This window comes from Marmota monax, unplaced genomic scaffold, assembly GCF_021218885.2.
Source record: "Marmota monax isolate L192 unplaced genomic scaffold, Marmota_monax_Labrador192_F-V1.1 WCK01_AAM20220418_F8-fsc00081, whole genome shotgun sequence".
NCBI lineage: Eukaryota > Metazoa > Chordata > Mammalia > Rodentia > Sciuridae > Marmota > Marmota monax.
In genome coordinates this window covers 5,702,804-5,729,076 of record NW_026695234.1, presented here as the reverse complement: position 1 = coordinate 5,729,076, position 26,273 = coordinate 5,702,804, and the positions used below count along the sequence as shown (strand labels likewise).

The 26,273-nt window shown below is 47.2% G+C and overlaps 1 protein-coding gene and 1 long non-coding RNA gene across 3 annotated transcripts in view; one reads left to right on the top strand and one right to left on the bottom strand.

Annotated features, from left to right (window-relative positions):
• Positions 1-1,671: 1,671 nt before the first annotated feature.
• Positions 1,672-24,772, top strand: LOC124088794 (uncharacterized). The gene is made up of 2 exons (XR_006850469.2): positions 1,672-4,513; positions 14,129-24,772. It is a non-coding gene; the product is annotated as an uncharacterized LOC124088794 (long non-coding RNA).
• Positions 11,627-26,273, bottom strand: part of Fxyd6 (FXYD domain containing ion transport regulator 6) — a 30,936-nt gene continuing 16,289 nt past the window's right edge. Inside the window, exons 2-8 of one of the 2 annotated variants that reach the window (XM_046438565.2) lie at positions 17,346-17,408; positions 16,688-16,726; positions 16,489-16,563; positions 15,864-15,900; positions 15,085-15,134; positions 14,585-14,634; positions 11,627-12,935 (exon numbers count right to left, since the gene is read on the bottom strand). In XM_046438565.2, the coding sequence (XP_046294521.1) occupies positions 14,606-14,634; positions 15,085-15,134; positions 15,864-15,900; positions 16,489-16,563; positions 16,688-16,726; positions 17,346-17,403 (288 nt within the window). In that variant the 5' untranslated portion in view covers positions 17,404-17,408 and the 3' untranslated portion in view covers positions 11,627-12,935; positions 14,585-14,605. Of the gene's footprint in view, positions 12,936-14,584; positions 14,635-15,084; positions 15,135-15,863; positions 15,901-16,488; positions 16,564-16,687; positions 16,727-17,345; positions 17,409-26,273 lie in introns of those variants that run through there. The other variant, XM_046438564.2, reaches the window with a different exon arrangement.

The following is a 26,273-nucleotide window of genomic DNA, read 5'->3' as shown; positions in this document are numbered from 1 at the left end:
CTAGCTGCCACAAGGAGCCTCTGTGCAGGCAGACCACAGGTCTCCCTCTGGCCCCTGCGGTCACCCTGGCGTGGCCGTCTTAGCACGGACACAGAGCAGCAGAGTCTAGGAGGTGCTGGGTCTGGTCACTCACAGCTGGCCTCTGTGTCCCTCCTTAGCAGCACTTCCTGCCCTGATGGGGGACTAGTGACCACAGGAAGCTGCCTGGGCTGGAAAACCCTCTGAAGTGGAGAGCGGGCTGCCTTGAGGGGGCTCCCTGGGGGGGCGAAGTTCGCAGGGGCAGCCGGCTCCAGGTCCTCCCACCCTTCCTGGTCTCCGCACCCCTGCCCAGTGGCCTTGTCATGTGTTCCCAGATGGAAACTGCATCAGAGCCCAGAGCTGTGAGTGGAAATTCCCCAACTGGGCCCCTGGAGAAGTGTCTAGGCCTCGGGGCTGGATGGGACGTTCAAGGTGGCCAGGTTCACACACTTTATCACTGGCCTAGAAAATTTTGTTGATCTGAGCTGTGCCCCTCTGCTCCCCGGAGTTCCCTCCCCAACCCAGATGCTGTGAACAAAGGTGTTGTGTCCCACAGAGGAGGGCTTCAAGGCCATCCCACCCAATCCCCTCACTTGAAAAAAATGGTTTGCTCTCCTGCTCAAAATCTGAGGGCTCAGAGTATACCCTGAAGTCCTTTGGTGTCCTAAGAGGCCCTTCTTACTGTCACTCCAGTGAGCCCTCTGAACATTCTCTCATCTCTCTATTCCAGCTTACTGGTCCCCTGGATGGTCCTTTGACCACCCAGAGCTCCATTCTGTCTCAGGACCTTTGCACAGGCTGTTTTCTTCCTGAGTACTGGTCCTCCAGTGAGCTTCCTGGCTAAACTCATGCTATCCTCAGGCCTTTCCTCCTGTACCTGACTCAGACCACCCTTCTTGGCATTGCTGTCTAAAATTCCCACGCCCTTCTCTGCAAAATACTACAAACCCCCTCCCAGCTGGCTTTTTTTGTGGGCAGCACTTATTTCTGACAAGTTAAACATTGTCCTTATCTGCTCTTTCTCCCAACTAGAATGTAAACCCCTGTGTGTGTGTGTGTGTGCTCATTCCTAGATCCCCAGTGCCTGGCACGGCACATAGTGGACCCTGAGTTTTTTAAATGAATGAGTCAGCTGCAGAGAGGGGAAGGGCATCCTGTGGGTGGTGCTGGGAGCCCAGGGCTAGGCAGCCTCCTCCCATCAGCCCGGTAGCTGCACTCTCCCCGACAGGCAGCTGTGGGCAAGGTCAGCACCCCAACCTTGCCCGCAGCTCCTCTGGGGCTTCGCTGTCACTCCTCTTGCCTCCTCTCCTGCCACCCCATCCCCCCACCATGGGCTCCTCCCGGAGCCTGGGAACCCGAATGATGTTGGCTGAGAGTGGCAGAGCTCCCACCCTCTCTCGTCACTCCAAGGCTTCTTCCTCATCCTCCCCCAGCTGGCCAAGGTCATCCTCAGGGCCTACTTTGCACTGGGGACAAGGAGCCTTCTCTGAGACATCCTACTGTCCTGCAGAGAGGGCCTGGCCCTTCCACCCCTGGACCATGTTACCTGAGGGCAGCCCAGGAACATCTCCTCCCACGTGTCTCTGCTTACAGAGGTGCCCAGACCCTCAGGGACTTAAATCCCCTTGCATCCTGACCCTGCGCTTTGGACTGCATGACACTGGGGAAGGACATCTCTTTGGTGTCCTTCTTGTCCCCTGCCGTCTGTAAAATGGGAAACCACCTACCTTGCAGGGTCGCTGTAGGAAGAGGTGATACAGATAAAGCGCTTGGCCAAAGAAGGTCGTGAGCCCCAGCTGGCCCCAGGGGACAAGGATACTCACTCCAGTCCCTTCGCCTGGCTCAGTCCAAGTGGTGACCTCTGCAGCAGGCTTCCTGGGAGCATCCTCCCCTTGCTGACCCCTGCCAGCCCCCATCACTGTCCCAACCTTCCTTGCCTCCCAGACAAACCAAGGTGACAGTTGTCCCCCGCTGGCTCTGGCCTCGGTTCTTGCTCTTGCGGGTTTCCTTGGGGTGTTGGGACCAGCTGGGGTGGAGACACCCCTGTGCTGCAGTCCCAGCCAGGCTCCAGAGCAGGCAGAGACCTCCCCTGCCGTTCTTTGCTTGTTTCAAGCTGGAGGGACAATCCAGCTGTGCCCACCTGGAGGGGTGGTCTCACCCCTGGATCCCTCTTTCAGCACCATCATGCCAAATGGGACACTGACTTCAGCTATTAGCCTCAGTCTCCTCTGTCTCCCCCAAGCAGCACCCTCCACCCATGCCCTGACTCTGAAGTCTCAGCAGCAGCCTGGGGTGGGAGTAACAACTGGGACGTCCAGCTGACCTTGGTCTCCCTGGTGCTCAATTGAACCACCAGCGCAGAGGCCTTCCCAAAGACAGGACTCGCCAGTCCCACCTGCCCTGGGCTTTGCAGGGTCTGCATGTCAGAGTCCCCAGCCTTGAACTCTAGGCCCCCAGATCAATCCCTCTTGGTTTTGGCTCACAGCTGAATGGGGCTTTGAGGGGGCAGGAGCTAGAAACCCCTGCAAAGCTCCGACCCCTGGCTCCCATTCATCCACAGGTGCGTGGCGTGCGTGCCTACTGCGCAGGAATGGTGGTGGCTCTTCTAGGCAACATTTGTGACACGCTGGCTCCTGTCACCTGCTTTGCCTACAGATGCCAGCTCACTGGGGTCTTATATGGTGGGGCTGGGAGGAAGGAGGTGGGCCTCAAAGGGTCCGTTCCTTAAGTGTTGGCTTCAAGATGGCCCCAACTATGGGGCACAGAGGTCCTGGGAGCTGCCAAAGGGCAATGTACTCTAGAGTCAAAGTCACTGGCTGGTGACAAGGTCAAACCCATTCCACCCGCCTCCCCCACAGCGAATACCCTGGAGAGAAATGCATTCTTGACTTTCCTCAGAACTCATGCCTGGCGTTCACCTGGAACCAAGGCCATTGCTCGGCAGTGGCCCTTCCCTCTAGAAGCCCTCCTTCCCCGTCCCCTCCAGCAAGCCTTCCCCTCACCGCCTTCCCTGCCTCCACCGCCTCTGGAACCCGCAGACCGGACTCCAACAGCTCGCCTGTGGCTTTGCGGTCACTCTTTTCATTTATTGCACAAATCGCAGAGTCTCTCTGGCTCTGGGAGGGCTGGATCGTGGTTATCGGTTCATCCTTCCTATCTTTACAGAACCCAGCTTTCCTGACATAGCAACAATCCCATCCCTGTCCTGGTTCCAGAGAATTCCAAAGATCTGCTTTGCTCTTCCCGACAACTCATCTAGGCAACCTTTGTGGCTGCTATTAACAGGGGGTGGGAACTGCAGGGGAGATGGGCCAAGGATGACGCTGGACCCACATCTAACAGACAGGAGGCCCTGCTGGCAGGGAGAGAGGAGATAAGCAGCCGATGGTGATGTTGGATTGATAACGTGATACCCGCAGGTGGGATTTTCAAAGTGTTTTTATGTCACAGACTCATTTGACCCAGGGAGGGAACAAGAAGCAGATGAATCCACTTTGCTGCTGAGAACACTGAGGCTCCGTGACCTTCCAGAGCCACACAGCTAGCAGGAGGCCCTGCCTAGCCTGTGGAGGAAGATCCGCTCACTGCAGGAAAAAACTGACAGGCGAGGCTCCCGGGGTTCCAGGAGAGAGGGGCAGGTGAGCCCAGGGGCAGGAGCCCACCCCCCAGCCCCGCCACACCGAGCCCTTCAAGACATCTGGTCCCAGCATCCCCTGCCTGCTGTCCCTGCCTTGGCAGCTGCCCACGGGGCTGGGGCCGGCTCCATAAAATCAATAGTTGGTTGGCTTGAGCTGGCTGAGTCTGCCCCCCGGAGCTCAGGTGTGACGGCAATGAATCTCGCTAATGGCAGGAGGTGACCGTTCCTTCTCTTTGTGGCCTGGAGACAGGTATTTCCAAAGCTCCTGCCCTGGCTCAGGCAAACACACATGACCTCTCTTTTCTTTCCTGGGCCCTGGGTAAAGCAGAGTAGCCAGGGACAAAGTGGGGTGAACCAGACAGAGCTGGAGAGCTCCCTCCCACCTCGTCCTGCCAGTGCCCCTGCCAGCCTGGGATCCCGGCCGGCACAGCCCTCCCTCCCTGGAGGAGGGGACAAGTGTCTGGTGACCTTGGGGTATGTGTCAGCCTGGCATCCCCTTCCCCACCTGCCCTCCCTGCTGCTGGCACACTGCCTCAGCCTCTTCCGAGAACAATCTGGCAAGTTCTAAAATCTACAAACTGCAAAAAACCCAGAGAGATGGGAGGGCCCCAGCCCCTGAAGGCCCACGAGGCAAACTGACCTGTTTTAATAGTGGTGTTAAATACCTCCACAGGGAATAGCTGGAAGGAGTCACTGAGACGAGGGGACTTGGCGTCCATTTCTGGGAAGTGGCACCTCATGGTATGGCAACTCTCCCATTCAGCCAAGTTACCTTTGCCACATCAAACCAAGTCTCAAGTAGAAGCCGACTTTTGTGCTTGGAGGCTGGGAGAATGCAGGTTGGGTCCTTCCCAGGGGGTGAGTTACAGTGCAGATGTGAGTTCTTTTCCTTTCTTTATTTTACATTTCACATAGCAGAAAAAAAAATTATTTATTTTTTTAGTTATACGGACAGACTGTATTTTGACATTTCATACATATATAGAGTATAACTTCCCATTCTTGTGGTTGCACATGATGTGGAGTCACACTGGCCGCGTCTTCATATGTGAACATGGCAAAGTTATCTCTGACTCATTCTACTGTCCTTCCCAATCCCATCCCCTTCCTTCCCACCACTATCCCCTTTCCAATCCAGTGAACCTCCACTTCTTCTTCCCCTCTGCCTATTGTGAGTCAGCATCCACATATCAGAGAGAACATCTGGCCTTTAATTCTTTGGTATTGGCTTATTTCGCTTAGCATAATATTCTCCAGTTCCATCCCTTTACCGGCAAATGCCATAATTTCATTCTTCTTTATGTGTGAGCAATATTCCATTGTATATACATACCACATTTTCTTTATCCATTCATCTATTGAAGGGCACCTTGGTTGGTTCCACGGTTTAGCTATTGTGAATTAAGCTAGTATAAACATTGATGTGGCTGAGTCACTATAGTATGCTGATTTTAAGTCCTTTGGGTATATGCTGAGGAATGGGATAGCTGGGTCAAATGGTGGTCCCATTCCCAGTTTTCTGAGGAATCTCCATATTGCTTTCCAGAGTGGTTGCACCAATTTGCAGTCCCACCAGCAATGTATTTGTGCACCTTTTTGCCAACATCCTCACCAACATTTATTGTGGTTTGTATTCTTGATAATTGCTATTCTGACTGGAGTGAGATGGAATCTCAGTGTAGTTTTAATTTGAATTTCTCTAATTGCTAGAGATGTTGAACATTTTTACATCTATTTGTTGATGAGTGTATTTTTTCTTCTGTGAAGTGTCTCTTCAGTTCCTTTGCCCATTTATTGACTGGGCTATTTGGGGTTTTGTTTGTTTGTTTAAAGTTTTTTGAGTGCTTTATATATCTGGGATTAATGCTGTATCTGAGGTGCATGTGGTAAAGATTTTCTCCCATTCTGTAGGCTCTCTCTTCATGTTCTTTTTTTTTTTTTTTTGCTGTAAAGAAGCTTTTTAGTTTGATGTAATACCATTTATTGATTCTTGATTTTACTCCTTGTGCTTTTGGAATCTTTTTGAAGAATTCAGTTCCTAAGCCAACATGATATAGACTTGGGCCTACTTTTTCAATTAGACACAGGGTCTCTGGTCTAATTCCTAGGTCCTTATTCCACTTAGAGTTGAGTTTTGTGCATGGTGAGAGATAGGGGTTAAATTTAATTTTGCTACATATGGATCCCCAGATCTCCAGTTTTCCCAGCACCATTTGTTGAAGAGATCATCTTTTCTCCAATGTATGTTTATGGCACCTTTGTCAAGTAAGAGATAACTGTATTTATGTGGTTTTGTCTCTGTGTCTTCTGTACCACTGGTCTTCATTTCTGTTGTGGTGCCAATTCCATGCTGTTTTTGTTATTAAACTCTGTAGTATAGTTTGAGGTCTGTATCTTGACGCTTCCTGCTTCACTTTTCTCGCTGAGAATTGCTTTGGCTATTCTGGGCCTCTTGTTTTTCCAAATAAATTTCATGACTGCTTTTTCTATTTCTATGAAGAATGTCATCAGAACCTTAATAGGAATTCCATTAAGTCTGTATAGCACTTTTGGTAGTCTGGCCATTTTGATAATATTAATTCTGTTTATCCAAGAACATGGGAGATCTTTCCATCTTCTAAGTTCTTCTTCAAAGTCTTTCCTTAGAGTGCTGTAGTTTTCATTGTAGAAGTCTTTCACCTCTTTTTGGTAGACTGATTCCCAAATATTTTATTTTGTTTGAATGGGATCATTTTCCTAATTTCTCTCTCAGTTGATTCATCACTGATAGATAGGAATACCATTGATTTATGGGTGTTAATTTTATATCCTGCTACTTTGCTGAATTCATTTATGAGTTCTTGAAGTTTTTTGATGGAGTTTTTTGGATCTTCTAAATATAGAACCATGTCATCAGCAAATAGGCATAGTTTGAGTTCTTCTTTTCCTATTTGTATCCCTTTAATTTCTTTCTTCTGACTAATTGCTCTGGCGAGGGTTTTCAGGACTATGTTGAACAGAAGTGGTGAAAGAGGGCATCCCTGTCTTCTTCTAGGTTTTAGAGGGAATGCTTTAATTTTTCTCCATTTAGAACAATATTGGCCTTGGGTTTGGCATATATAGATTTTACAATGTTGAGGTATGTTCCTACTATCCTTAATTTTTCTAGTGTTTTGAGCGTGAAAGTATGCAATGAACTTTCCAAATGCTTTTTCCGTGTCTATTGAAATAATCATGTGATTCTTGTCTTTAAGTCTATTTATGTGACGATTGATTTATGTATGTTGGACCAGCCTTGCATCCCTGGTATGAACCCAACTTGATCATGGTGCACTATCTTTTTAGTGTTTTTTAATGTGATTTGCCAGTCTTTTGTTAAGAATTTTTGCATTATGTTCATCAGGGATATTGGTCTGAGATTTTCTTTCCTTGATGTGTCTTTGTCTGGTTTTGCTATCAGGTTGATATTAGCTTCATAGAATGAGTTGGAAGGGTTCCCTCCTTTTATATATCATGGAATAATTTGAGGAGGGTAGGTGTTAGTTCTTCTTTGAAGGTCTGGTATAACTTGGCTGAGACTCACTCTGGTCCTCGGCTTTTCTTTCTTGGTCAACTTTTGATGATGTCTTCAATTTCATTGAAATTGATCTGTTTAAATTTTCTCTGTCCTCCTGATTCAGTTTGGGCAGGTCATATGTCTTTACAAATTTGTCAATATCCTCAAGATTTTCTACTTTATTAGAGTATAAATTTTCAAAATAGTTTCTGATTATCATCTGTATTTCATAAGTGTCCATTGTGACATTTTCTTTTTCATCGTGAATTTTAGTAATCTGAGTTTTCTATCTCTTTGTTCAATTGGCCAAGGATCTATCAGTTTTATTTAGTTTTTCAAAGAAACAACTTTTTGTTTTATTGATTTTTTGGATTGTTTCTTTGTTTCAATTTCATTGATTTCAGATCTGATTTTAATTATTTCCTATCTTCTACTGCTTTGGGTGTTGATTTGTTCTTTTTTTCTAGGTCTTTGGGATGTAATGTTAGGTTATTTATTTGTTGACTTTCTATTATTTTAATGAATGAGCTCAATGCAATGAACTTTCCTCTTAGCACTACCTTCACAGTGTCCCAGAGATTCTGATATGTTATATCACTATTCTCATTTACCTCTAAGTATTTTTTAATTCCATCCCTGATTTCTTCTGCTCTCCATTTGTCATTCAAGAGCATATTATTTTGTCTCCATGTGTTAAAGTAGCTTCTATTTTTTTAATTCTTAATTTTTTCTTTAGTTGTAGAAATGCCTTTATTTTATTTATTTATTTTTATGTGGTGCTAAGGATCGAAGCCAGTGCCTCACATGTGCTAGGCAAGTACTCTACCACTGAGCTACAGCCCCAGTCCAGTAGCTTCTATTTTTTATCACTGATTTCTAATTTCATTACATTATGATCTGATAGAATGCAAGGTATTATCTCTATTTGTTTGTATTTGCTAAGAGTTGCTTTGTGGCCTATTTTAGAGAATGATTCATGTGCTGATAGAAGAAAGTATATTCAATCATTGATATTTTTGTATTTTTGGAGTCCTGTAAACCTCCTATATTTAATTTTCCATTTCATTCTTTAGGTAAATTTTCTGGTATTATTTCATTGAAAAGGCTGTGCATTCCTTCTGTTTGTATCTCCAAGTCTTCATCTGTCCCAATAAATCTTAAATTTGGTCTTTTCAGGTTATCCCATGTTTCTTGGAAGTTCTGTTCATGGTCTCTTAACATCTTTTCTCCACGGTCAACTTTGTTTTCAAGATTACGTATTTTGTCTTCATTGCCTGAGCCTCTGTCTTCCAAGTGGTCTAGCCTGTTGGTGATGCTTCCCAGTGAATTCTTAATTTGGCTGATTTCTTCATTTTCAGGATTCCTGCTTGATTTTTTAAGAATCTCTCTCTTTATTGAAGTGATCTTTGACTTTCTCTAATTGCTCTCTGATTTCACTCCTTATATCGTCTTTTATCTCACAGATCATTTTAACTATATAAATTGTAAACTCCTTCTCTGACATTTCTCCCACTGTGGTGTCAATGGATTCTGTTATTGAAGTATTTTTGGTTGATTTGGGTGATTTGTTCCCTTGCTTTTTCATGTTGTTACTGTGTCTACCCATCTAACAGTATGGATCTGAGGCAGTAGAGTTTCTACTCTGTGGACTTACAGTTTCCCTGAAGGTTTCCAGTACCTCACTGTTTAGGGGGAGACAGATAATAAAAACAACCAATGCAAACAATATAAAGCATTAAACCAAGTAGTTCCCAATATGAAGTCTACAATGTTAATTATCACGATAAACAGAAATGATAGATCAGTTATTGCCTATAATAAAAACAGCAAGTTTGCAAAAGGGTTTACAGTTTCAAATGGTGGACAGGGAGAGAACGGAATGATATAGAATGATGATTATGAGGGAGGAGAGAAGGTAGATGTAAAAAATTAAAGGAAGAGTGAAAGAACAATAGAGATTAGCTGTTAGCAGAAGAAAAGAAAGAAAGAGAATTGAGGAAAACAGGTGAGAGAAAAAAAAATATCAATGTAAAGTTAAAGAATTCTTTCAGATGGACCAGGGAAAGGAAAAATTGTGCTCTATATGTGTACTAGAAATTGAAATGCATTCTGCTGTCATGTATAACAAATTAGAATAAATAAATAAATTTAAACAAGATTTTGAAAAAAAGAATTCTTTCAGTTGGATTTCAAAAGATTCTCAGCTTCTCAACAACGTTCGGTGGGGTCATCTGGAGCGAGATGCTCCACCCTCTGGATTGCTGGAGTGGGAGAGGTAATCCTGTAGGTGGAATTCCTGGAGGCAGGGGTTAGGCCTAAGTGGGCTCCAGGCTCTTTGCGGAATGCCAATTGGTCTGGAGATTTTAAATCAGCGTACCTCCAGGACCCAGCAATTGATGGTCCACACTGGAAGACTGTACCCCGGGGACCTCCCCTGGTTTCCACTTGTGTGGTGGAGCCAATGTTTAGTCCAGTAGGTCACCTGTAGACCCCACATTTCCTGGTCTCAGCTTCAGCCTCCAAACTCAATCTCTCCTGCACCACTCCCTTTCCAATTCAGGCCAGACACGTCTCTCCCAGCGGTCCTGCCAGCAGGGAGAAGGAGAGCTGGGGGTTTCCATGACCAGGTGTCCCCTGCGTAAACCTCTCTCCACGTCTGATTTTCTCCCGGTCACCTAAGCACACACTCTATGTGCAGTGTGGATTTGCTGGGGCCTGTATTTCAGGCCAAACTTCGGTTTGCCAGGAATTGGCCCCCTCCGCTGCTGGCTCCTGTGCCATGGCTGCAAAATGGTTCCTTCCTCTGTCTTCCACATGCCACCTGGAGAGATGGGGGCTTCTTTCACACAAGAATATCTCAGTGTGTCTTTCAGTTCTGCCGGGCAGTGTCTGTGATCTCCTAAACTCTCGGTACCCAGACACACCTGTGGCTTCCTAAAACATGCAGGTTCCTTTGATTCCGTTTCCATCTACTTTGCTGGCCCAGGGACTCCTCTGGCCTGTGCCTCTGGCCTCAGCAGTGGCTGTAGTGCTGGAGATTTCTCCTTAAGTCCCAAATCTGCTTTGAATGTCCAGTTTTAAATTCCAGTAAAGTCCCACCCCCTTTTTTTGGTTCACCCACCTTGCAAAGACGCTGCCTGTCTGCTTTCTCGGTTTCATGTCATGGAGGAAAGCAACCCTCTCTATTCAGCCATCCTCAAAGTCTCCAGATGTGAGTTCTAAGTGAGTTGGTCCACGTGAAATCTAGCCCAGCATGTGATAAGTGCTCAGTAAACGTGTTATGACTTTATTATTATCATTTTGATTTGTGTTTTTGCTCTTTATGTGTCTTATGTCACCACATGGACCTCCATAGCACAGTCCAGCTCGTTCATGCCCCGAAGGGACAGCCATGTTGCAGATGGGGGCCACATGAACCATCAGATCACCCCTTCCTTCACACAAATGCCAGTTCCTCCGGAAGAAGCCGGTGTCACACAGCACTATGGACACAGCCTGGGGTCTACTCTAGTTCCTCTATCTGCCAGCTGCACGGCCTGGACCAGTCTCAAATATGTACATCAGAGAGAATCTGCAAAATCAGCAGAAAATCATCAGGGACTGTCCTGCTGTCAGAATAAGGCTGGGTTCCCAGGAGAACTAACTGGCCAAGTTTGTACAAGTCATCCCACATCTGCTAGTCACAACCCCCATTGAACTTCCTTAAACTCATTTTGTAGTTTTTGTTTTTAATACGGCCTGAGGGAGGCTTCTGTAATCTGTTGAGCACAGGGCCTGTGAGGGTCTCGGTGGCTGCGCTCTGAAATGCTGCAGACCCATGAACTCCCATCCCCAGTATTTCATGAGGTGCAGTCATTAGCTTGTTGATCAAGTCTACCTGGGACCAAGGATACTTTTCGCTGCCATGATCACTGGTCTGACAAACTTAACTTTGATCTCAACTATAAGCCTCAGTCTCCTCAGCAACCTGAGGGGTGGAGAGTGGATATAAAATCAGGACAGGGCAAGGCCCCAAGCAGGTTCAGGGGAGGCCAGGGAGTAGCTAGGCCTGGCCAAGTCCCTCACAACTGTTCCTTGAGGTTCTGTGGCTCTAAACAGCTCACGGAATTCAGACAGAGGCTATGAGGGCGAGTGAGCACCTGGTCAATGCACTGTGACACCTTTCTCCTCGGAGGCTGTGCGTAACACAGGTCCTGCCATGGGATGCAGCCTGAGCCCAGTGACCTGGGAGCAGGTGGGGAGGAAGAGGAAGAGAGAGGCAGAGACTAGAGAGGGACCACCTGTCAAAGCAGCTGAAGTAGCCCCCCTCTCCCTGGCTGGCTCTCCAGCCTTGGCTTCCTCCCCTGAGCAAGGTCAGTCTCCCTGCAGCCCTTGAAGTTCCACAGCCCTACACATACTCAAGTTCTTTCTCAGAAAGGGAAGCACCTCAGAGCCACTAGGAAACAACGATGTGTTTTATTTATCTCTTTCTGTTGAGAGGACAGATCACAAGACAGAGAACAGCAGTCCTGGTCACGCATCAAGGTTTGGTTAGTTTCCACAAATGCAATGGATGGGTGGGGCAGGGTCTGGCCGAGTTCCACTCTTATGACCTTCAACTTCTTGCCATGGCTCTCCAGCAGGGCTTCGTGGAGCCCTGCTGCGTCTCCAAACTGCAACACAGCTGTGGCCTCACACATCACTCCAACACTCACACTCCAGTCAACAGGCAGAGGAAGGACAAAGGAGCTGCCCCTGCTCCCCGGACAAGGGGACCTGGGCAGAGAAGCAAAGACCTCCCACTCTCCCCGTTGTCCATCCCATCTCCACAAGCTGGCCCCAGCAGAACAGGCCTCCCTCAGCTGTCACCTGCCAGTGACCCAACTCCAGGATGAGAGTCTGAGCCCAGACTGAAATCTGAGAAGCAGGTTAGATGGGACAGAGTGAGAGGTTCCAGAGCCCCTGGGTTATTGCTGAGAAGATATGCAAGGGGCACATTCCCCAGGGATGGAATAGAAGCCCTGGGCCTGGAATCCCTGGGTACTCTGCAAAGGGGCAGGCAGATGGGGCTCCATGGTGCAGGACCCAAGAGGAAAGAGGCCATGGAAGGGCGGAGGCCGCCTGACAGCAACCTTGGCTCACCAGCAACTTCTTCCCACCTCCAATAGCTAAGAGGCCTTCCAGGCACTCGGGTCAGGGTGGAATATGGGAGTGAGGTTCTCGCGAAAGGACTGAAGAGTGGGTGAGGAGCAATGATAGAAAACTTCTCCAGCCCAGGAGAGTTGGGAGCTGGGGACTCCTGCCCGGGCACCTACTCTACCCTCATCCCTAAATCAGGAGGAGGGATTGGGCTCCCAGGGGAAAAGCAAACTCCAGGAAGCAGGAGAGGATGCAGAGCCACGGGGAGGCAGGGAGGAGCCGATGGCAATGGCTCAGCCCCTACCCGGGAAAGCGAGTCTACAGATCACGAATATGATACCAGCCACCAACAAGTAGCCACGAAGATCAAGTCGACAAGACACGTGCGCGCACACACACACACACACACACACACACTAGGTGGGGACCACAGGCTGCAGGTGGGGAAGCCAGGGTTAGTTGCATCATGATGTAGAGGACCGGGGTTAGTGGGCACAGGAAGGGCACAAGGGACACACACAAGTTCTTGGCTTCTCCTGGGGAAGGGTCTGTTGTGGGGGTGGCTGCTTTCTGAAGCATCGCCATCTGCATCTGAAGGTTGGAGCAGCTGCCTTCAGGTTCCGGAGGCTGAGAATGGACAGAATTAAATGAAAATAGAGCTCTGGCTCCTTCACCTGCCCCCTCCCACCTCAGCGCAGCCCCCTTGCCCATTGAAATTTCGGAAATGACATTCCTTCCAAGCTCTACTCTCCAATGAAGCCAGGTCAGGCCTGAGAGGCTGGGAAAGGGGTGAAGGCACCAGAGGGGCTGGTTCTCCCAGGGGACGGCAGCTGGTCAATGGGGAAGGCAAACCCCAACACCTGGGACTCCCCCTTCAGTGGCTCATGGCCTAAGGCTTGGGAGAAAAGGGGTTTTGAGAAAGACCTGGAAGACGGAAGTGGGGGGGCAGAACATTCCATTCTGAGGCCGCCTCCTTTGAGCCTTCCCGCCCTGTCCCCACCCTCAGTGTGCCCAGCCAGCTGTGAGGAAGAGGACAGAACACCAAGCTCTGGGGTGGACTCCTGCCTCCTGAGCTGTGCACTCTGACCTTCCCCAGCTTAGGCAGCCACCTGCCTTCAAGAGCCCCATCCTGAAGATGGGTGTAAGGCTCTGCCTGCCACGGGCTGTTGGGAGGGTGCACTAACACTTAGGAAAGGAGTCACAGCAGCCCACAGGAGCTCCGGGTAACAATCGCGGGCAGCGTAGCAGAAATCTCTTTGAACCTGGAGTTTAGGACAAAGTTATGAGCTTGTCTGTTACGGCTTGTTTGTACAGGGAGGGGAGGGCACTAGTGAACTGGGAGAAGACGGGCTTTTTTGCCCTGGGATATTCCAGGGTCCGCCAGGAAGGGACACAGACGGGACAGAGGGTGCGGCGGGATGGCTTTAACCTACAGCCACAGAGACCCATGTAAAGGTCTGGCCTGGTCCCCTTCTATCCAAATGGGTATTTTCTGTGATCTCAGTTTTTCATCCACAAAATGGGGTCAGCCCCACGTGTCCTGTTCAATTCTGGTGGCTCCAGGGAGCCCGTGTGTGTGGCTGGCCCTGAAGACTGGAAAGCAGTTGCCAGTCACGACCTTCCCTCAGGTGTCTCCCCGAGGAGCAACAGAAATGGCTGCTGAAGCAATGCAGGAAAGTGGTGTCCCTTAATGTGGAGAAGTGACAATGCCAGCCTAGGGGCTGTGGTCACATACTATTAGACCTACTTTTGAGGAGGGCTAGAAAATTTCATAATAAAATGATTTTTATTTTTGTATTTTTTTCCTCTGTTCTTTTTAGATACACACGAGAAGAGAGTGCACTCTGACACCTGATGACGTACCCGGAGCACAGTTATTCTAACCAGGACCCCATTCTTGAGGTTGGACATCACAGTAAACTGTTTGGTTTTTGACTCATCATTGGAGGCCATTATCTTAATGCTACCCTGATATGGGAGTGTTTCCAAGTTGTGCCTGGGTGGCAGCCGCGCTGGTGCCCTAGGAGGCCGGGCGCGGGCCAGGTGGAAGCACGACTCCCCGTGCTCACTGAGTGCAGGTGGGGACACCTTGGTGTGTCACGGATTGGACTGTCCTGTTGTCCTTTTCATACCTCGGGAAGAGCTCCTCGGAGCAGGAACTGTCCACTGGAAAAGCTAGCCCAGTACTCCTGCCTCACGGCCCTGCCCAGCTCAGTGAGGACAGGGATGGGGACAGGGATGGGGACAGTGGAGGACCCGGGCACAGAGCAGCTCACCTTCCCTCGGGAGGCTGCTCCTCAGTTCTCTGCTTTCTGGGGCTCCGCTGCTGGAAAGAAAAACAGACAGATGGGGTGAAGGACCCCCTCCGGAGGGCAACCCCTGCAGAAGGGGCGCCTGTGTCCCACACGTGGGAGTCCCAGTCACACAGAGTGGGTGTGATTTCCTGCTCTGCTACTTGCTGGTTAGGGGAACCTGGGCCCCTAGACCTGGGCCGTAGGACGTGGTAGTGGGGCCTACCTCCTGGGGCTACGTGCACTTATGTGAGATGACGTCTGTGCCCGACAAGAAGCAGGTGCTCTGTAAATAGCAACTGTCACTAGCAGTGGCCTGTTTGGTGCAGGTAAAGGAGCAATGTCACAGAGTCCTCTCCTGGCACTGTGGGAGCTTGTCTGGAGGGCCCTCAGGCCATGGGTCCTAGCAATAGTCCCTCCTGGGCCACACAACAACCCTCTCCTGTCCCCTCTGTTCCACTGGGCAGGTGGTCATGGACAGTTACCGTTTGCAGTGATGAGGTTCTCCACCTGGGCTTCCTCGTCCCCTGGAGCCCTGTGGAAAAGAGACACAGAGCCCCATCAGAGGTCTCCAGGCAAACCCAGGAGCATCATCACGCTGCTTGCTGGAGCAGGGCCACCTGGGACCTGTCCCTCCAAGTCCTCTGAGCACTCTCTACGGGGTGGAGGGAAGATGGGACTGAAAAGCACAGAGTCAGAAAGAACTTACAGGCACCCTTCAGCCTCAGTCCCCAAGAGAAGTAAGTACTAGGAGGGGTGGCCCAGGGCCAGGGGGGCTTACGTGTGCCCTGCCACAGAATCTGGGCTTCTGAGAACCAGAGCTGCCCTTGGACAGGTTGGGAGTTTTGTGGGAAGACAGGAAGGCCCCATGTCCATGCAGCTCACGGAGCCTTACAGAGAGGTGAGCGGCAGGGACAGAGTCTTGGGTCCTGTAGAAAGGACCTGGGACTCAAGAGAGACCACGAGGCCCTCTTCTTCCCTTGTCCCGAGCCCAGCTATTCCAGAGGGCAATAGTCAATAGTTTCCAGCACCTTCTATCCCACCCCTGCTCCCCCATATAAGTCACTGGCTGAGCGTCAAGGTTTTGGCCTCTTTTTTGCCCCTAAGTCAACTGTAATTATCAAATTGATATCCGTACACCCTCCCGCACATACTCTCCTTCCAGACAAGAGTCCAGGAGAATACCCGTTGAGGTCATACACCAGGGATCCCTCCCTGTCCCTCCTAGTGTCATCCCAGATGGCCACGGGTGTGGCATCCTTACCGGGGCTTCTGATTGAAACTGCACTTGCACCTGCGACCTGAAAGGCAAAGAAATCATCCAAGGTCACGGTCCTGGCCTGGCCACGCCACAGTAGAGCTGCCCTGAGGCCATACAGGATGCAGGACTATGTTCATGGTCCCTAGACTTGGGCAGTGCACCTTGAACAGCTGTATGCTGAAACCCTAGACTGGAGCAGGGTTCCTCGGAGGCCATGGTTGTACGTTCCACAGCTAGAACGTGGCCACACCACCACCGTGCACTTGACTGTGGACCTGCGAGGGCACTGTGCAGACCAGGCTTGTGTGGAAAAAAAACAAACACAGGGCCATGTCCCTTGGAGCCCACTGGGGACAGCACCTGTCTCCTTTCTCCTGTGACTGTCCTGCTCATGCCCAATGGATACAGGACTGGGACAGCCACCCTGCCCATTCTTATCTATGCTTATATTCACCTACATAGTCTTTGTTCATGCTTAACTATTTTACTGAGCACTTACTTTGTGCCCAGACCCATGCCCAGCTCTGTATTAGGTCCTGGAGATGAGGTGGAGGCCAGAGTCAGAAAGGCCAGGCCTTATGCTGTTCCCACCTGCTTAGCAGCCACAGAAAACAAGAAATGAACTTACTTAGGATAAGAAGGATCCCAACCGAGAAGAGGACCACAGCAAACACCAATCCTCCGATCCTCAGGGTCTGGTAGTCTGCCAAAGGAACCAGGGGTGAGAGAGGGAGAAGAGGCAGGGCACCAGAGCATGCCTGTCCCTCCCTGGATGGGACTGCGCCTCACTCCCCCTCCCTACACCCAGGGTTGCTGAGGCTGCTCACCATAATGAAAAGGGTCCTTTTCTTTCTCCTGCTCAGCTGCTGCAAAAGTAAACAGACATGGTCAAGACAGCTGCACACGCTGGACTGCCTTGTCTTAACTCACAGATCTCAGTCCCCACAGAGATTCCTGGGAATGACATACTGGGGATGCGTGAGTGGAGGGCCTGCTGGGGTCAAGGCCAACCTGAGGGCCAAGGCCAGGTACAGCTCAGAGCTGGTGAGCCCTGCATTTAGACTTCTTCTTTTTCTTCTTCTTCTTCTTTCCCCCCTTGCATCATTCCCCAAAGGTAGGGTCGGTCATCCTTTTGTGACAGAGGGGGAAACTGAGACCAAGGAATAAGGCCAGAACTGGTTAGTTATGGTCCAGATCCTACAGGCATGTTTTTAAGGTTCAGCCCAAAAGTCCTGAGGTGGCTCTGAGGGCTTAAAAGAAAGCAGGTTCAGCTGGACCTGTGAGGGGAAGAGGTGGACAAGGCGGTGACAGTCTGTGAGAATCTGTCTTTCCCAGACTTTCTCTGCTGACTAAAAAGACGAGCCTCTGATTAAACATGAGGGATCTGAGAGCCCTCCTACCCTCAGGTCCCAAAAGACCAGAATCTTCCATGAGAAGGAGCTACGGCTGCCATCTTAGCAGAACCAACCCCTAGATGGTACTTACCACTGGCCAGGACTGTGGGAGCCAGCAGGCTGCACAGAAAGATCAGCACTACCTCCATGGCGTCTGGGGACAGAGGGAGGAAGATATTATTCCCTAGACTGGAGAAGACCCTCCAACCATCAACCTGATCCAGGGTGAGTCAAATCCACAGTTGTCTTCTGAGCTCTCAAGACCTGGGAGAGTTCAAACCACCTAGGCTGAAGCAGTTAATATGTATCTGACTCTCACAGAATGCTCTGCATGCACTGATTCAATTAATATAACTGAATTAGAACAATTAGCAGCTACTACGACTAACCCATGCTCCAGGCCAAGCACCTGAGGCTCACAGAGGTTAAGTGACACTCAGAGTCTCGGTGGAGAGCTGAGGGAACTGAGTAACTCCTCCGCTGCCCCCAGGGCCAACGCGGTAACATCACCAGGACTATGAAGAGGATCTCATCAGTGTGCTCCTCTCAGGCCACCCTTCTGTGGCTATCCCTCGTTCATTAAGATGTGGGCCTCCCTGGTCTGGTTCCCACACCCAACAACCCCGTTCAGAAATTCTTGTTTATAACAGAATAGAGGGGGCGGTACATCAATGTCCCTCTTGCCCAGCCAGCAGGTAGGGCAGGAGATTTACTGTTCCCTGGACCTTCTGGTAAGCCCTGCCCCGTGGACAGTCCTCCTGACCCTTCCTGCCTCTCCTCTGATAAGTCCAAGTTCAAAATCTTCCCCAAAGGTGGCTTGATTGTCAAAGGGGATTTGGAGACTGGCCTCTCCTTCACCAGGAGGTTCAGAAAGCTCTGCTCAGGGGCTCATTGAGTCCTGGCCTGGCCTCTGGTAGGTGGCCCCAGGATGGGCCACCTGGGCAGAGGCAGAGAGAGGGCCAGTTGGTCCCACCCAGGTACAGATTTCAGTAGTCACACTCCTCAATTAAATGATGGTGGTGCAGAGTCAGAGAAAAGGGGAAGGAACCCGACTCGGGAAGGCCCAAGGTTGTTTGCTCTTTTCCATGTGGGGCGAGACTGGCGGTGGGCTGAATCCCTGGCTTCTGTTTGCTCTGAGTGTAAGTCACCCATGACTTTCCCCAGGTCCCCATCAAGCACCCCTACCTGCCCTTCACTTCTCAGCCACCAGGGGTCAGCACAGCACATCCAGAGCCCTGTCAAGGCCAAGGCCCTAGACTCGGAGAAGGTGATTCAAAGTGCATTTATCAAAAAGCGATCATTTGCTTGTAAAGCTATCTCACTTCATATTTATATTTCTTTTAAAGTTTACATTATATGTTACATGTATAAAAATATCTGTAGCACACTTATACAATGAAACATAGTATTAAGGTAAACACCCATAAACAAGTTAAGTTCGGAACAAGAACATTGCAAATTCTGCTCTATTTACCTATATTTTCCCCCAACCCATCCCCCTGTCTCCCTCTCAGAGGTAATCAGTATCCTGAATTTCACATATATTTGTTGTTTTTAATTTTGTCCTTGTTCTTCTATTTTAAAAAGCTGCTAATCAGCAAGATTTCAGTTCTGCATGATGAATATGTTCTAGAGATCTGCTGTACATTTTTAATACAGTATTGTACACCTAGAAATGTTAAGTGTTCTTACTCCAATAAAAATACATAATTGGCATACTATGAAATTCACACTTAGAGTGTACAACCCAGTGGTTTTTAATATAGTCACAGGGTTGTGCACCCACCACCACCATTTAGTTACATCCCCACAGAAACACTATACCCCATTAACAGTCACTCCCATTCCTCTTTCCCCAAGATCCTGACCCCATTAGTCTAAAACAACGGTAGACACATATGCACACACAAATGCGCGCATACACATGCGTGTGTCTTACTATTGATTTCAAATGGAGTTCTTCAAATGTTTTGAAAATTCCCCTCTAATCTTTCCAGGATGTTTCTGATTTATATTAATTATAACTGCGGGTTCTATACATATGGTTTTTCTCTTTAATCTATCCAAAACTGTGAGCTAAATAAACCTTCATATTTTTTAATATTTATTTTTTAGTTATAGGTGAACACATATTTTTATTTTATTTTCATGTGGTGCTGAGGATCGAACCCACGGTCTCACACGTGCTAGGTGAGCACTCTACTGCTGAGCCACAATTCCAACCCCTAAGCCTTCATTACCTGGTGTCAAGTAGTTTGTCATAGAAACAAAAGAGCCTAAGACAGTATGGTGGTACTGGTCTCATGAACAAGTATTAGCTCTCTTGTCAATCCCTGGAAGTCTGAAGAAGATTGGAATAATCTAGGTTTAGTATTTTCTTTGTAGGAAGATTTAAATGCCTAATCAATTAATTCACAGTTGTGAATATACCTTTGGATATTTATCTTTTCTTGAATACATTTACTATCCAGATACATTTAGTATGAATTTGCCCTTTTTGCTATAAAACTTATTGTTACAAAGTTGTTCATGGTATTTTTCTTGTGGCTATTTTAATTTCTGTTGGATCTGTGGCCACTTCCTTTTTTTTTCATTCTTAATATTTCTTGTGACAATTCCTTTTTTTATAGATCAGTCTCACCAGAATATTAATCTTTTCAAAGAAATTAATCTTTATTGTATGTTTAAATTTTTTCTTAATTCTGCCCTCCTATATTCTTTGGTTTTATTCTATTTTGATGTTGTTCCTATTGTTATCGTCTTAGTAGGACATCTAGTTCGCTTTTCTCATTTTCTAATTTAAGCATTAAGATGATAAATTTTCCTCCAAGTGACACTTTCACTCTACCATATAAGCTTGAAAATATGGTGTTTTTTTAAATGACTGTTCAATTTTTTGTACTTTAACTTTCCATTATAATTTTTTCACTATAATTTCTTATTTGACCCGTGCATTATTAAGAAGTATTTTTTTAATGTCCACATGGAGAGTCATTTTTAATTTGCTTTTATTACTGACTTCTAACTTCAGGGCACCATAGTCAAAGAATGTGGTCTGTATGACAGATGCCTTCAACTGTGGTCACTTACTAAAAATACACATTCCATGGATTCTTAGGAAATTGTGAATATCTTCACTGTTGGGAAGGAAGTTCTATATGCTCATTAAATTAAGTTCCTGGGCTGGATTGTAGCTCAGTGGTAGAAAGCAGTTGCCTAACCTATGCTAGGCCTGTAGTTTGATCCACACAAATATCTCTCTCTCTCTCTCTCACACACACACACACACACACACACTCACACACACAATTAAGACCATTAACTGCTTATTTAAATTTCTATTTTTTCATGATTTTGACTGTTTAATATCCAAAATTGAAATAGGTGCCTTAAAATCTACCACAATGAGAAAGGATTTATAAATTTATCCCTGTGCTTCTTAACAGAATTCTAACAGTTTAAAGTTGTTTTATTATCTTGTGATTGGGTCTTTTAGGATTATATAGCAATTCTGTCTTAAAATCTACTTTGTTTTCTACCTTTCTAGGGACTTATGTGTTGTGTAAAAAAAAAAAGCTGCTTTTTTTTCTTTCTTGTAAATAGAACCTGATGGACTTTAATAATTGTCAGATTAGCTTCATTTGCTGTAACTATTGATATATTTGGACTGATTTTTGCCATTTATTTGTCCCCTAATTTTCTAGTAATTACTTCTATTTTCCTTTTCTTTCTTTTGGATTGATTTTTTTTTTCTTATTCACATTTTCTCTTGACTGGTTTAGAAACTGTACAACCTATTTCTGACCTTTTAGTGGTTGCCTTTGGAATTTCACCTGTGTAGTCAACTTATCAAAGATTTAGAAGTCCAAAGGTAATAGCTATAATAATTATTAGGCATAATACCTTGAAAAATACAAAACTACCAATCACCCTTCCTGATATGTATGCTAATATTGCATAATATTTGCTTTGTTCTTTAAAAATCCTATAAAGTAGGTCTTAGCATTTGTACTTTGTGAGAGTAGTATCTCAATCCACCCACGGTGCAGCAGACAGTTCTCAGGATGGCCCCCAGTGCCTCCTGGCATATGGTTCTCATCAGCTCCCCCACCCTGCTCCATGGGTGGCCTATGTGACCTAGAGCACGGTAGAAGGAATGGCATGCTGCTCCCAGTACCAGTCAGGTTGTAAACGCCCCCACCCCACCACCACATCTTCCCCTTCCCTCTCCCACATCCCTCAGATTGCTCATTCTGGGGAAAGCCGGTTGCCATCTTATGGACACTCAGACAACCCTGTGGAGGGGCCCGAGTAGCAAAGAATCAAGGGCCTCCGTCCAAAAACTTGCTAGAAAACTAGGCCCACCATGAACCACGAAGTGAGCTTGGAAGTAGATTCTCCAGGCTTCAGGCAACTGCCTCGCTGGCTGACAGGTGACTGCAACCTCTTTAACCTGAGCCAGAACCGCCCAGCTCAGTTTCTTTGATCCCCAGAAACCGTGTGAAATAACCAATGTTTATTACCCAAAGTGGCTGAGTTTGGGGTAATTTATTATGGAGCAGTAGATAATCAATGTAACATATTTACTAAATGATTTGTTGGCCATTCTTTCTGAATCTCAACCATCCTCCAAACTATTTTCCTTATTTCTAAAGATCATCTTTTAGAATCTTCTTTTAAAAAGACTATTTGTTAAAAAGACAAAAAAAAAAAAAAGACTATTTGTTGAAAAAGCCTCTTTTTTCTGTATCTAGAAATGTTTTCATTTCACCTCTGGGGTGGACAGACCTTAAGGGGATCCTCAAACATCCCAACCTGCTAACATCCAACCGTTGTGTGAACTACCCCTCTTGAATACACACAGGAGAGGCAACTTGCTTCTCACAACAGGATATGGCAAAGGGGATGGGAAACCACTCAAATGGTGGCATTGTGTTCCACAAGACTGGACCAGAGAACTGGAGCCAGAGAACGTTCTCCCTTGTTAGTTTGAAAAAGTAAGCTGTCATGTGTGAGGGGCCTCTGGAGAGGAGCACACTGCAAGGAATTGTGGGATGTCCCTAGCAGCTGTGAGCAGCCCTGAGCCAACAGTCAGCAAGAAAAGAGGGACCTCTGTCCTCTGCTGCAGAGAGATGAATTCAGTCAGCCACCTGCAGGAGGCTGGAAGCAGAGCTTTCCCCAGTCAGTCCCTGCATTGAGCAACCCCAGCCAACACCAAGACTGCAGCTCAGTGGACTTTGAGCAGAGAAGCCGGCTAAGCTGTCCTGAACTTCCAAACAAAGAAACCATGTGATAATAAATGTGATGTTTTTAAGCTTCTAAATGTGGAGCAATTTGTTATGCAGCAATAGAAAACAAATGCACTTCTAGCCCCGAAAGGCAGTTTGGCCATGTACGTGATTCCAAAAAAAATCTTTTTTTGCTCTGCACTTTGTAGATGATATTCCATTGCTTCCTGGTTTTCATTATCACTATTGAGAAGTCTGCTGTTCATTCTCATTCCTTTATAATCATTCTATCTTTGTTCTGCCTCATTTTAATTTCTTGTCGTATTTATGATGTTCTGGGTTTCACTAAAGTCTAAATGTTGACTCATTTCTATATTGTCTGTGTGTTCCCTATTCCTGTAGTCATCCTTTTCACCAACTAGTTAAAAAACAAAACCAAACACTTCTCAACTCTCAATCATTGTCCCTTGAGCTACTACCTCTCCTCCGTTCTATTTTCTGACACTATAATCAGGACTATGGGGGTGCAGAGCGGCTTGGTGGTTGGCTGGAGTAGCATCGTTCTTCTGCTGGGGGGCTATGATCTTCACTGGGCAGCAGCTCACCACACTGGGCAGAAGAGCAGCTTAATATTTTGGCATTGGGTAAGAGAAAATGGCCTGAACCAAAGAGACCACTGGTAAGTCCCCTGGTGGTAAACCCACCTCCTACACTGCAAACAGCTGGCCCCCAAGGCTGCCAGGAAAAGCACTTCCTCTACCTGAGGGTGAAGAAACCTCAAGGCTACAGGCCTGGGACCGTGTCATTGTTTCCAGAAATGAACCAATTTTCTCATCCATGTTGCCTTTCCAGAGGCTGGTAAGAGAGGTCCTCCAGGATTTCAAAACCAACTTGAAGCTTCAGAGTGCAGCTACTGGTGCCCTTTGGGAGGCCACCAAAGCAGACCTGGTGGGCCTGTTTGAAGATACTAATGTGCGTGCCATCCACACTGAAAGTACCACCATGCCCAAAGACATCCAGTTGGCTCACCAGATAACAGGAGAGAGAGCTTAGGTGAAGGCCTTAAGTCATCCAGCTTTCACTCAGGATGAACACAAAAAGTGACTTTTCACAGACCTCACTGACGTGAGCTCTGCTGCTCCCGGAGTGACAAGTTGCTAACAAGCAGAATGTGGTCTTTCTTTTTCTCATGACACATGCTTTTGTATGTTAATGACTTGTTGGGTAGCTATTAAGGTACTAGAATTGATAAATGTATACAGGGTCCTTCAGCAATAAATAACTTGGAAAAAATGGAAATGTGCTTACACATTCTCATTCTATTTTCTATATCACTTAACAGGGCTTTCAGTTTTCGCTTCTTGGCTTCTCTGTTACGTTCTGAGTAGCTGTTTCAGATTTGTTTTCCATTTTTGTTTCTCCTTTTAACTGTTGAATCTGCTGTTTAATGTATCCATCTCATTTTCTGTTTCGGTGATCACATTCTTTATGTCTAAATGTCCTATTTGGTTCTTTTAAAGTTGTTTGGTCATTTGGTTAGTCTTTGTGGCCTATACATTTTTACGATCTCATTTTTTAAATTTCTTTCAACATTTCCTACATATTCTATATCCTATATCTGATAATTCCAAAATCTTAAATCCTTGGGGGTCTAAATCACTGTTATTTCTCTGCCTTTCAAACAGTGACGTCTTGTTGTTTCTTTTTGTGCTCAGTAATCTTTGATTTTGAACTCATGGTTGCTAGATTTTAATATATGGGAAACCAATAGCTTTAAAATGAGATGTTTTCCTCCAGCAAGTTTGTTTTGCTTTTTTTGTGAACACTAAGAGTGTCAGATACCAACCTGAGGCCATTTATCCCCTCTCCAAGGTCCTGGGCTTAATGTAGCAATCTCAGGTGTGGCTTCCCAACCTTGCTGGGCCCAGTGACTATTAGTCTCCAGAGAGCAATTGTGTCGATTAGCATTCACTCTAACAGCAAAAGTGCTTCAATTCTGTTTGCACTTTACGTATTTTACTGTTAGTTTTATAACGCAGGTTTTTAGTTTTTTGGTTTTGGTTTAGTTTTTGACCTTTCAGATAGTTTAGTCCATGGAGAGGTGACTGATGAGTGGATATTTCCCTTCCTTCTTGTTCTGTAGTAACAAATCTGAGATCGATTGTTTTATAGTGGAAAGTTCCTTCAATGATTCAGGCAATCTTTGTCCTAAATACATTTTTCAAAGTATGGCATAAAATAAGTTTTGTGCATCTGCTATGAATAAAAAATCGATGTCTATTTCTATTTATTTCCTTCAAAAAATTTATTTTTGGTTAAGTTACTGCTACTTCCCAGACCAAATCCCATCTTAAATTGCAAATTTAAATTACATCAGTTCTATGTTCACTCAGTGGGGAGAATGGGCCCTGGACCTAGAGAATGGAACCTACACAGTAGAATCCCTCCAATCCCAGGGGGCTTGGCATGACTGTTGCATTTGAAGTACCAGCGGGAAGGACACATGGGCTGGGCCTCCCAGCTCTAGCTAGCACAGGGATCATTAGTCAGGTAGGATCAATCCTCCTCCTGGAGTAGAAGAGGCACATGTCAAGGAGTCCAGGCAACTTGGCAGCTCAGGCCACTGCTGTGCCTCCCCTCAGCCCCCCAAATTCACCTCCACAGATGCTCAGGTCCAAGTCAATCCCACAGTCACTGAATTCCCGGAAGGGGGTACATAGGTGAAGGAGATTCAGCCTTAGCTTCCAAAGTAAGGCAGGGTTTGGCAGCCAGGGGCTCTCTGACCCATCAGCAAATGTGAGGAGAATTTCCTGAGAGATTGAAGCTACTTACAGTTAAAGTCGGGGGGACAGGGGGAAGGGAAGCAGGGAGTACAACTAGGAACCTGGGAGGCTTCTGTGGGGAGCTGACATTTCCATTTAATCTTGAGAGCAGCCTAGGATTTTGATAGAGGCAGAGAGGGGAAGTGGAAAGAAGTGATGACAAATAGTACTCAGGTCAAGTTGAGTTCAAGTTGAACCTCAAGGCACGTCACTGCCTAAAGGGGCTTCCCCAGAGGGCTCTTCAGCAGGAGAGGGCTTCACCCCTGGTAAGGTCTACATGGCACAGGAGGGGGCTGTGGCAGCAGCCCACCAGGTGTTTGCCATTTCTAGAAAAAGCCGGCTTAAGTAAAGCACGGCAGATGGTTTGGAGAGACTCCTGATAAGATGGCTGGAATCAGACAGTGGAAAATCACCCAGGCCAAGCTAAAGAGTGAAGACCTGTCTTTGTGCTCGGAAGAAAACATTTCTGATGAAGTCACAGTGTGCTGAAAGAAACAGTCACAGATCTGAACTGTGACCAATGCTCTACTCCAAGCTGCTGCGGGGGCTTGGGCTACACCAGCCACCCCCCAGCACAGGTCTCCTCTGGGTGCCTCTTGGCCCCAAACCCATTCTGAAAAATCTCATCAGTGATACAGCTGGCATTGGCCCAGAGTGGCATGGCCAAGAACATCCACAGAGTCTCTGAGGGAACACAGAGTGCCTTTGTCTCATTGCTGAAGCAAGAAACTCTATCTCAGCTTCCCCTCCCTCCCTCCCCAGCAGGCCCCCCCCATCCCCTCCACACCCACCCCAGCTCCCACACATTCCTTTCTCCCTTCTTCCAGGGAGGAAGCTGGGCAGTGGGTGGGGAGGTTAAGAGGTGATGGAAGTGACATCATTTCCAGGCCACAGAGTTCAAGGATATGGCAGAGGGGGATGGAAAAGCAAGGCAGAATTGGATGGAGCTGGGAGAGGGGGTTCAGGAAC